This window comes from Tachysurus fulvidraco, chromosome 7 (genome assembly GCF_022655615.1).
Source record: "Tachysurus fulvidraco isolate hzauxx_2018 chromosome 7, HZAU_PFXX_2.0, whole genome shotgun sequence".
Taxonomy (NCBI): Eukaryota; Metazoa; Chordata; class Actinopteri; order Siluriformes; family Bagridae; genus Tachysurus; species Tachysurus fulvidraco.
The window spans coordinates 20,581,290-20,593,725 of NC_062524.1; the positions used below are offsets into that span (position 1 = coordinate 20,581,290).

The window sequence follows — 12,436 nt, forward strand, 5'->3', positions numbered from 1 at the left end:
GTACCTGAGCAGCCTGTGTGGACAAAAATGGCAGAATCTTTCTAATGTAGAGAAGATACCGACATGAGCGAGTCACATTAGCAACATGAGAGGAAAAAGACAGTTGATTGTCCATGGTTACCCCAAGGTTGCGAGCTGTGGCTGAAGGGGAGATCAGATCGTTGTGCAAGGATATAGCAAGATCATGACCTGGGGATGAATCTCCTGGGATGAACAGCAGTTCACTCTGGGAGCAAACACTTCCCAGAGTAACCAGTAATCTATATTTTCTACCAAACTTTATTTTCTTTATAATGTCTCTATATTTAATGAGAAGGTATGCTTATTGGCTAAAAAACTGAGAATCTCTTCTTGCTTGTTGCTCGGTTGCTTGTCACTGTTGAATGAATGGTCACCTGTCACTTTGTTGCTCAGTAGAGTGAATATACCTTGATGCATGCATTTCCGTACACCAGCTCTGTTTCTGGCGCTGGTTCTGTTACACTTCAGTGTGTCTTTTTGTGGTGCCTTATTTGTGGGTAAACAGGTTCATACTGTTTGCTATCTGCTAATCTTGCATTTACATATACCATTGATTGTGTTATTGTTACTGGTGTGTTTGTATGTTTGTCAGAGTGCAAGCTGGATTGGCAAATAGATCTTCAGGCTAAAAGATCCTTAACAACCATGAATGAGTGGTTTAACTAGCGTAATTTGGTCAGGATTCCTTTAGCTCTAAAACTGTTTTTGTAAAATCTTCTCTGAACAGTTTGGTGTTGTGATTTCCATCTGTGCCAGCTTTTGATGCTCAGTGGTTGCAAAGATTTGAAAACCAATGTACCAATGTGCCTAGCACTGACTTGTTCTAAAAAAATTTGTTTGCATGTAAAGAAAATGTTAATGTTTTTTTTATGTATGTAATGTTAAAAGAAGCCGTTGTGTAATTCAGTAGTGTCTCATGTCTCTGAGAAGCTTGTGGAGTTACTTGAGACAAGAATTTTAGAAGAACTAACTCTGTTTAAAGGTAAGTAAGGCTAGTATTGCCTTCATTGGAAATAAAAAATGACATTCGTATGTATGATTGTATGGATTTTTTTATTTTTTTTTGCAGAACTGAAACATTCATTTTCAATCTCTATATGTATATAACAAATTTGTTATTAATTTGTTTGTTATTAGCCCAGTAGTGTCTGTTTTAATGTGATCTTGGGGCAACCCCTCTACTGATAAAATGTGATCATGGCTCTGTACCGGATATTAATACCGTATCTGGCCTTGGCTTTTCATTAGTTTTTACATGTTTAAATTGAACTTCCTTGTGACCTGTCATGAGGTTATTGATGGCTCTACACCAGGATACACCTTCCTATAGAGTTCTGTTCCAACTTGATCTAGTTATTCAAGGTGTCAAACTAGTTACAGCAATTATGTTTAATAAATAAATGGCTTAATTACTATATTTATTTTTAGTATTACATTTCTAGATATTTCATGACATGATATTGGCTGTTTGTTGTTGAGTACAGTGACAGTGAGAGTAATACATGCTGGGTCCAGTGTTTGTCTCGTAATTTGGTGCTGGAGTTATAGAGAGCATCATCTTCAGTCTCTGCACTGCTACCTGATCCAGATTGTTTTTGTTTGTTTGTTTTATTTACATCTGTTGAGTCCCCAAAATGACACCGTTCTAAACAGTTTATCTGTCAATAATTTGTTAAAATATACCTGAATACAAATCTTGATTAGAGAAATTTTAAACATTGTTTTATTATTCTTTGTACTTTTTCTTTTTCTGCATCTCTCACTGCCTATTTTATGTTACAGCATGTTTAATCATTATACTGTTAATTTTCTTAATAACTCATGGAGGATTTTCTCATCTACCACTTGTATGATATTGAGAGGGGTGTATTCAGTGCATCATTAGCTAATCAGTTTGAACAATAAGTGTTAAACCATATTAAAGTCATATTAAATGTCAGTGACTATTTTATTTTTATGTGTAATGTGTATTTTAAATGTGTATTTTATTTGGAGTTATGCATCATGTTTGTTGACAGACCACAAATATTCAGATTATTGTTTCTTAATATACTTTTATTTTGATATAATAGTTGCTACGGCAACTTAGCTTCATTGTTTACCTACACGTCTTAAAGCTGAATTTCAGCTTGAATGTCATCAGCCACTAACCCCAGTAAAGCAACACATTTATAATGTGTACAACCAAAGGATAAATTACAAGAAGTGAGGACTTTCTTGTTTGTATTGTCATGGCTGTTTATTACTGTGGTTCCTTGAACCTTAACTGCCCACAGCGCTACAAGGCACTGGCTGATGGATAAACTTGGTTTCAGGCTTTGTGTACTTTTTTAGTATCTTGCATTAGTAGTGGATTCACCACAGGAAAAGACTTTAAATAGTGAGACATGTAGATTGGTCCTTGATGGTTTTATTTTTCAAGACAGGACAACCTTTTAATTTCACTGTAAGATATAATGGAAAATATAAGCAGATGTTTTTGTACTTTTGTCAAACTTGGTTATTGCAGTAAGGTCATAACTTGTATAAAATACCATTTTCATTCCTAGCATCTATAATTTTTCCTTTTCCTTTTGGATCCACAGATTATAAGCCTGAAAGTGAGTCAAATTGGTCATTTGATGAAAATTGTCTTTTCTGCTGCTTAAGACGAGAGAAAGTGAAGGTAGTTTCTTTTTGTTTTCCATGACTAACTCTACTGTAGTAGGAAGGGAAATTTTACAGGCAGAGTGATGGACAATGAAACGTCCCAGTGCTGTTATAAGAAATAGCAGCACTTGCTGAAGGCTGCTCAACCAAATCTCTACACCAAACATCTGGTAAGTTCTGCAAGCATCTTTATTCAAATTGAGACCTTAATTTTCTATGGGTCCACAGAGAATACATCAAAACATGCTAAGCTAAAGTGAAACATCTGTACAGCTATGTGACTGCAGGGACAATTCAGCTTGAGAAATGATTTCCTGTATCAGTATTAGAGTCCGTGCTGGGAAAGAAATCTCTGTGTGGGCTGATAACATATGGCCATGTTTAATTTCATTCCTGCTTTGTTGTTATGGTTTGCTGTATTTGTGTGAATTTATTAAACCAGATTAAAAAATGTCCTTCATGTCATTAAATAATTTAGGAGGTAAATGTTTACTGAGGTTTTTCAGTGTGTGTATTTACAGACACACAGACAAGCTTGTGAACTCCAAAAAGAAATGTTTATTTGAACATCAAAACAATAAAAAAAACAATACTCTCGGCTACTCCCTAGAGAGAGATTGGCGCAGTTTGTCGTATATGAGCCGGTTCTGTATGGAAAAAGCAAAACAGAATCAAATACTTCAATTTCTGGCTTCTTCTGTATTTGAAAGCCACATAATAATTCTAGATAATAACTGATGCCTCAGTGACATCAAATGCCCAGAGAGTGAGACTGATTATTATTTGCATTTCTAACAGAGGAATGGGAAATGATGCAATGCCTGCAATGATCATTTGCTGCACAAGTTCCACGTAGCACAGACCTGTTTATTTCTGCAACCACAAACCAGGAGCCAGAGCTGACTTTGCTCCACCAAAGCAAACGGTGTAAAATAGAAGCTACATTTAATAATAATAAAAAAAATCTCGCTATACGACACTCATCTGGTGACGGAAGGGTGGGAAATTTGTCTAGAAGAGAAAATGTCGTGGCAACTTGTTCCCCTGGTAACTGGACAAACTGGTTCACTGAAGCACTCGACAAGCATCATGAGCTACGAGAACGCACACATGCACCTGCTCACATCCCACAAGGCAACGGGTTTTGAAGCTAATAGAGCTCTTAGGCGAATCATTATCTCTTCTGACTTGATGCTGGGTTACAGAAATGCACTTGTTTTAGATAAAAATGTCTAGCACACTAAACTGCAGACACTATAAAAGCTGCTCAAGGTATGGACTGTTCCCTCGCTCACTTTTCTTGACTTATTTATCCGGGAGAATAAACAGTATATTTTCAGACATCTACATAACAGTATTATTGTCTCTGACACACTTGCGTTTAGTGTACTCACTTCTTTGGACACCGACGGCTGCACCTTCTTAAAAGCCTCCTCGAAATTTTGTCTGCTAACTCTTATGTCTTTAACAGACCCGGAGGATGTATGCCCTGTGTCAAAGAAACAATGGCAAAAAGTGGACCACATGGACCTGATTAATGCATTTTACATTCAAGTGTGGACAATCTGTAAATACAAAGGAATTATTGGCATTTCTGTGCACAAAAACATACATTGGAAATGTAACATTTAATTAGCACCACATGCAAAGGCTCCAAAAACAGGTGGATTCAGCTGCTCAGAGCGGGTTCCATTAAATTAAATTTCACTTTAATTTCAATTTAGCTGTATAACGCTTTTAACAATAGACATTGTCTCAAAGCAGCAGCTTTACAGAAGAATAGAAGCAGAATAAAAATGGTAAAGTTTAAAATTAAGTTGCTATTTATATATAACATCGACCCATAATGAGCAAGTCTGAGGTGACGGTGGTGAGGAAAACCTCCCTGAGATAATATGAGGAAGAAAACTTGAGAGGAACCAGACATCGTCATTTGGGTGACACTGGAGAGAAAATAATGCAAATGTAAATAATGTCCTTTCTACAACAGTTTGTAGTCGAGTGAATTGTGCAACCAAGAGCTCCTGAGGACCTAATTTCTGAGTTCATTACAGACTTAACACTAGTTTCTTCCTGCTGAAGTCTTCACATGTTCACTGATAAAGACCTGAGAGCAAAGCTGATCGACGCAACTAACTTATGTTTGGGCAACAAGAAAAAAATGTAATATAATGTACTAAATCTCAAAGGCATTTTTATGATATGCAATTTTTCATATAAATGAGTGCAGGCAGGTTGGAGTGGATGGAGAAAAGTGTCAGGAGTGTTGTGTGTGACAGAAGAGTGTCAGCAAGAAAAGACATGAGGCAGAGATGAAGGTAGCAGAGATGAGGATGTTGAGATTCTCTTTAGGAGTGACGAGGATGGACAGGATTAGGAATGAGCACATCAGAGGGACAGCTCAGGTTGGCTGTTTTGGGGGCAAGGTCAGAGAGGCTAGATCAGGGGTAGGCAAACTTTTTTACTCGCGGGCTACAATGGTTTCTAAAATTTGACAGCGGGGCCGGGCCAGAATCGGGATTGGTGTGTTTGTGTGAACTAATATAAATTAAATGTAAAAACCATTACATGAAAAGATTTGGCCTTTAACAGGCAGCAAAACACCATTGTGCTTAGTTTATTGTAAAAATTGTTTTACAAATTTATTAATTTAATAACGTAGTAATAAACTCCCATTCAGTTTCAGTGGGAACAGTGTAGTTGGTCTCCTTTTTTTGCAACTGCATCAATGTCTGGCGTTATATTTGTTGTGACAATTCTCAAGATAGATCCGAGGTGTTGGTCAGTTAACTTGGATCTATGACGGGCTTTGTCGATGTTCATGACTCTGAATGTCTGTTCACACACATAGGTTGAACCAAACAACGTCAGCATCTTCTGTGCCATCCTCCGGAAGTTTGGAAACGTGGCTTCGTTAAGTGAAGCATAAAAGTTTGCCTTTACTCTCCGACACAAGAGACCTGCTGTCTCAACCATGCATTCTTTTAAAAATTCACCTTCGGAGAAAGGCTTACTGGCCTTTGCTAATTGGAATACCAGCAAAAAACTTCCCTTAGTGCTTGACTCTTGAATCGCAGTTTGTCTGTGAAAAAGGTTTTGCTGAGTCTGTAAATTAGCCGTTAAACACTGAGCTGTAGCCGCCCGTTCTTGTGGACTGTTTACTAGCGTAGTTAGCATGTTTTGTGGGAAAATGACGGCTGATGTTGTATTCTTTAAAAACTGCTACAGTTTCTTGGCATATCAGACATACAGCTGTTGGTCGGACTTCAGTGAAAAAATATTTTGTTGTCCACTCTTTATTGAACACTTGGCACTCACTGTCTACTTGTCTTTTCTTCGGTCCGCTCATTTTTACTGAAGGGTTGAAAGTGCAAAGCGACAAAATGAAGTAGAGAGTAACCGTAATGCATCACACTCAAGGGTCAATGTCTTCGGGGTGTGCCATCTGCTGGGGAAAGATTACAGCTAAAATGATTGTGGTGTCTTTATAATAAAATTTAATTTAATAATATAGCGTGGACGAGTTCGACGGGCCGGATTAAAAAGCCCAACGGGCCATCCGCGGACCGTAGTTTGCCCATGTCTGGGCTAGATTGAGATGGTTTGGACATGTACAGAGTAGGCAGATGGTTATATTGGTACAAGGATGTTGGAGATGTTGCTGCCAGGTATGAGGTCAAGAGGAAGGCAAAAAAGATGTGGTAGCATAGTGGTTAAAGATGTCAGGCTACCAATCGGAACTTTATGAGTTTAATCCCAGGTCCACCAAGCTGCCATTATTGGGCCCCTGAACAAGGCCCTTAACCCTCAATTGCTCAGTTTTACAAAGTGAGATAATGTAAGTCACTCTGAATAAGGGCATCTGCCAAATGCTGTAAATGAATTTCAATATTATGAAGCTCAGCATTACAGTAAGCAATAACATTTTAACATTTTAACACCGACAGGCTGTTTGTGTGTGTTCTGTGATAATACAGGATTGTTTCATATTGAAAACAATGTTAAAAATGATTCTTTCACATCACACACACACACACACTTCACAAAAGAGGAGAACTCTTCAGACAGTCACAGACATGCACTGTGATCACCGCTCGGGATACAGAGACTAAATCACACTTAAAAATGTGACGATTGATGAGGCATTTTCTGATCATCATTAACTGATTTAAAAAAGCAAATAATACAAATAGGAATAACTAGTGTGTTAGGGACTTTCTTCAGTTCAGTGCAAATGTTTCCTTTTTTCCTGACAGACATTTGGGACTGAGATAAAAAGATGAACATGAGACGACAAACCAGAATTTCACCTTTAATTTCCTGCTATCTACATCTATACGTGTTAAACAGTTTAGAACACGAGACCTTTGTTTTAATGCACCCATTTTTGTAAGCCATGAAGAATATTGCAGCATGTGACAGGTGTTTCTTGCTCAGGTACGTCCATTCAGATTGCCTGTTAATAATAATAGCTCTGAATGTCTACTACAGAATTGAGCCCTGGGTTTAAACCTGTGAAGACGGCATATGTTGTTAAAAAGGATAAACTAACATAAAGACCAGAGAGCTGTTTGTGGAGGCTGAGAAAAGAAACCTCAGTCTGGCTAAGGAAAACAGCAGCAGTTGATGATAACCCTTGGGAGAGATATGAAGAAAAACCCAAAAATAACAGGCAGTGACAACAGAAACTCCCACAGGTCAGGGGTGAAAGCATCAAAATCAACCGTTCAAAGACGTTTACTCATCGGTAGGAAGGATCACAAGGCCAAGTTAGAAATGACAAACAATTAAATTGCTGTGAGGGCAGTGTGTAGCTTGGTGTTGAAGCTGTTGAATGACTGATTAAACTGGTTGAGAGTGTAAATCCCAGCACTGCCACACAGTTACTGCTGTACAACTGCTGTACAAATGAGATAAACACAAGTCACTCTAGATAAGGTTGCCTGCCAAATGCTGTGATTTAGCCACAAAAGTACTGAATGCAGTTACCGTAAGCAAGGGATATGCAACCAAATACTTATCTTAAAGCTATTCCATTCCAATACTCCTGCACACCTAAGAACTGGGTGGTTGCCTCAAAGGTGATATGCTTTAAATCATTTAATACAATGTACTAGATGAAGATATCAGAAACTAAAACTGTGATCTATTGATGAAATAATACAACTCTAAATCCACAGAAGCAAGAAAACAACTAGAAAGCCTAGAAAAGTTTAATAATTAGTAAATAAATTAAATAAATAACCGTTTGTTGGAGCTTTCCCTTATTTTATTTTTACGTAATGAATGCGGCAACCGTAAACGTGTGGCATGCTGGTGTGTTTACCTGCATGTCGTACAGCTGTCTGGGAGTAGAGATGGGCTCTTAATGCATTAACTGAAGCCTCTCTAACTAGTGCTGACAAGTCTGCCCCACTTGAGAGAGAGAGAGAGAGAGGCTTTATTAAAATAAACTTAATGACTCCACTGAAACTAATGTCATATCAGGAAATGCCAGTCAACCTCAATAAAACAAAGTCATCACCCTTAGCAAAAAACTGAATAGCAACAATAAAAACACGTAACATGCAAATAAATTATTTGCATACACAAGCAGGAAATGTTTTACATTCAAAAGTAACATATTATAAATGACCTATTCTATCACAGAGTTAGCTTTATTCTTTACTGTTGTTTAATACTCACGTGAAACAGTCGCACCGTTCGTCATGGGCAATTTCCTCCAAGTTCACGTCTGAGGCCAGGCGAGGTTTAGTTCCTCCCTGTGTCAATTCCATGGATTATTAACAATTTACTTTAAATTCAGTTCATGTTACTGGTCTATACAAGCAGATTAATACAGCTATCATGTTAAAACAAATAAATTCACCTTGGTAATAGTGACCAATATGGCGTGTCTGTCTTCAGCTGGAGGCAAACCCACGTACAATGTTTTGTCTAAACGACCTGGTCGAATCACTGCTGGATCAATGATATCTGGCCCAGATCAAATAAAGTGATCAGATAAATGTTATAAAAAACAAACATGCTTGAAATGCTTTGCTGGCTCTTCTTACCTGGCCGGTTGGTGGCGGCCATGATAAATACCTGGCGACGCGTCTCCAACCCATCCATCTCAGTCAGCAACTGATTGACGACACGCACACTGGCTCCTGACTGAACACACAAACCAAACCCATTCTGCTGTTCACATCAGTTGTGGCATTTTCAATCACTCAGAACATGTATTTAATTCTATCAACAGAAATGAAGATTATACTGTAAATGTGAGCTATACGGTAATGTAGGAAAGATTTCCATAAGAACACATGAAGAACATTTCTTCGAATGCAGATGTAAACACTGCAACATACCAGCCACAGTAACTCACTTCTTGCCACTTTTCCCTCTCCCATTTCCCCTCTGCCAGCTCTCCCCTATCACACAACAGCTACCAGCTGGGAAAGACTGGATGTTAACACATGCTTCCTCGAGACACATGAAGCCAGCAAACCGCTGAACATCTTTGCTGCTTATTCTCAGTCACTGGACAGTGTAACAGACGGAGGAAAGAATGATCTGCCCTCTTCCAATTCCACAAGCTCACATGCCACTCAGGCTGCGACTTTTGGCTATTGTTGCTGTTATTGACAGGGAAGAGAATGTATGGCCACAAATGTCTGTGATAACACGTACTGTCCCCTCCAAAAGTATCGGAATGCCAAGGTCTGTCCTTTGGTTTCTCAAATACACTATTAGGCATTTGGATTTTAGGGACAAGAAGAATTTAAGACCATAGAACATTTCTACATTAATTTCCTTATTTTTATATCTAGTTGTGTTAAACAAATTAAAACATGGCACCTTTGGGTTGGCAAAAGTAAATGACCAATTAAAGAAAGTAACACTATAATAATATTTGTGTTTTTCCCAATGGCAATAATTGCATCAAGCCAACAAGATGTTTCAGGGGGTTTCTCCTTTCAGTCTCCTCTTCAGGATGTGAAATGATGACCAACAGGGTTAAAATCCACACAATTCACTGTAAACTGACAGAAAATGTTTCTGTAAGATTTCTGAATTCATTCTACTGCACCCATCATAATCAATAATGATTAATAATCATTATTTACCAGCAGCAGCCATGTGAGCTCAAGCCATGACTCTTGACTGATGAGATATTCTTTTGGATCATGAGCAGACCCTTTTTCTCTCCACACTTTCCATCAGTTTGTAGAGGCTCTGTGTTTCTTTGTGAATTCCAATCTGGTCTTCTGATTATTACTGATGTGTGCTATGGTCTTTATATTTCTGCTCTTGAAGTCTTTATAGAATTGTGGGTTGTGATACCTTCACCACTGCCATGTGGAAGTTGTTAGTGACATCATTGTTGTTTCTGGGGTTTACTTTACAATCTCGCACAATGTTTCTAATCTACTCTTGTTTGATTTCCCACCTGTTGTATTGGATTTGCCCAAAGCTTGTGCAATGGCTGTTTTTCAAAAAGCCTTGGTCTTCTACCTTGACAGCTTGTCGTGGTCTTCATGGTGGCGTATCCTTTTTAACAACAAATGCAGTCTTCACAATCAAAACCCAGAGCTCATCCCAAGAGTAGACTTTCAGAGATATTACAGAGATAAACAAATCAACCTAACAGGACACACCCAGGCAATGGATGGGTTCAACAAACAGTGCATTGTTCTAAGTTGTTTGATATATTTAGAGATAAATATAAGGAAATGCAAAACCAAGCTCTATTCTTAAGAGACTAATGTTAAACCTGATAAATCTTTCACACCAAATAGTGAGAGTTATATTGCATAATTACCTCATGGCCAGACCGTCTAGGGCAAAGGGCATCAATCTCATCAAAAAAGATGACACAGGGGGCAGAGTTTTGTCCTCTCTGGAACACCTGGCGTACTGCCCGTTCACTTTCACCAACATACTGCAGAAGAATTTAAGAAAAATTAAGAAACTGTACAATTTTATTTATACATAACACCTTACACAAGGAAATAGATCAGTCATTAAAGCCTGTGTGTGTTAAACAATAGAGACTGATAAGCTTGTGCATTGTGATCTGCCATTACAGCACAACACTATCATGAGATATCTTTTACATAACAGAAACTAAATAAGCTGGAAGTTCTAAAGAGTTAATAATGGATTAGGGGGGGGAAAGGGTCTAGTTACAGGAGTAACTCTGAAAATTTTCTTTGGACTTTAATTAAATTTATTTTGATTTCTGGCCTATTATCATTAGAGCTATCAGAGAGAGATGGTACAGAATCAAGAGCAGGAGAAAAACAAATGTCAATAAAAACATAGACAGGATTAAAACAGGTCACATTAACCCAAATAGTATGTTCTGTATATAATAAGAGTAGATTACGTTGTTTATAAAAACAGAAATAAGATTACAGAGACTACAACGACCAGAAATATACTGTATGCTAAGATAGCAGGCTGTCTTGTTTTGTCAGTAACGAGATTAGTATCAGTCTTATGGAAAGGCACACAGCAACACTTGACACAAAATACGTGACAACATGTGACCCCTAGGGGAAGTTCATTATTCCACCTTGGTGCCAGAACAGAAACGAGTCTTGTATTATACTTCTCTCTTACCCTGAGAAATAAGATATACCTTTATTCGTCCCACAATGGGGAAATTTCTCTGTTACAACAGCAAAGAGTAAGAAATGCAAATATATAAAAAGAATAGAGAGACATAAGATACAGTATATACAAAAAAAAAATTATAAAAAGAGACCATGAGTAATAGTTACACTGAACGACATATCGCACACAGGTAATATTGCACGTTTTTAAAAATTTCTGTTATTGCACATGTTTAAAATACGTTGCTTTTGTTTATTGTTGCAGTTAAACAATAATAACAGTGTGTATTATGGCGACTGGTTCACTGGGAGTAGCTTTGATTGTAAAGTCTAATAACAGCAGGGAGAAAAGACCGTCTGTATCGCTCCTTCAGACACAGGATGTAACAGTCTGTCACATAAGGAGCTGCTCAGAGCTGAAACCGTTTCATAAAGGGGGTGAGTCGTTCTCCTGCAATGATGACAGTTTTGCTACCATCCTTCTTTCTCCCACCTCCTGTACAGTGTCCAGAGGAATCTCCAGGACTAAGCTGGCCTTCCTGATCAGCTTGTCCAGTCTCTTCCTTTCTGCAGTAAAAATGGCTGAGGCCACCAGAGTCAATAAAGGTCTTCAGTAGCTCTCCCTGCACTCCAAAAGTCCTTAGTCTCCTCAGCACTTTTTTGTAGATTGCCTTAGTATTGTCTGTCCAGTCCAGTTTGCTGTTCAGATAAACACCCAGGTATTTGTAAGAGTCCTCTCTCACAATGTCCTCTCCCTGAACGTTCACTGGTGGTAACGAATTTTGTTTGTGCCTATGGAAATCCAACACCAGTTCTTTGGTTTTCCCCGCATTTACCTGAAGGCAGCTCTGTTGACACCAGTCCACAAAGTTCTGGATCAGTCCTCTGTACTCCCTGTCATCATCATCTGTTATCAGACCAACGATGGTCTGATAACGACGAGTCATTAGAGAACTTTTGTAGGTGACGGGTTGCTGAGCTGAACATGAAGTCTGCAGTGTAGATGGTGAAGAGGGACGGGGCCAGAAGCTTTCCCTGTGGGGCTCCAGTGTTGCAGACAGCAATGTCAGACTCACATTCACGAGTCCTCACATACTGTGGTCGGTCTGTGAGGTAATCCAATATCCAAGCACACAGATGACGGCCCACTCCCATGTACACCA

At 38.5% G+C, this 12,436-nt stretch overlaps 1 protein-coding gene across 1 annotated transcript in view; it reads right to left on the reverse strand.

Annotated features, from left to right (window-relative positions):
• Positions 1-3,208: 3,208 nt before the first annotated feature.
• The window catches only part of LOC113660736 (nuclear valosin-containing protein-like), a 33,401-nt gene continuing 24,173 nt past the window's right edge, over positions 3,209-12,436 (reverse strand). Inside the window, exons 17-23 of the mRNA XM_027174495.2 lie at positions 10,478-10,597; positions 8,727-8,826; positions 8,540-8,646; positions 8,356-8,432; positions 7,997-8,085; positions 4,065-4,159; positions 3,209-3,317 (exon numbers count right to left, since the gene is read on the reverse strand). Coding sequence (XP_027030296.2) covers positions 3,270-3,317; positions 4,065-4,159; positions 7,997-8,085; positions 8,356-8,432; positions 8,540-8,646; positions 8,727-8,826; positions 10,478-10,597 — 636 coding nt within the window. The 3' untranslated portion in view covers positions 3,209-3,269. The remainder of the gene's footprint in view (positions 3,318-4,064; positions 4,160-7,996; positions 8,086-8,355; positions 8,433-8,539; positions 8,647-8,726; positions 8,827-10,477; positions 10,598-12,436) is intronic.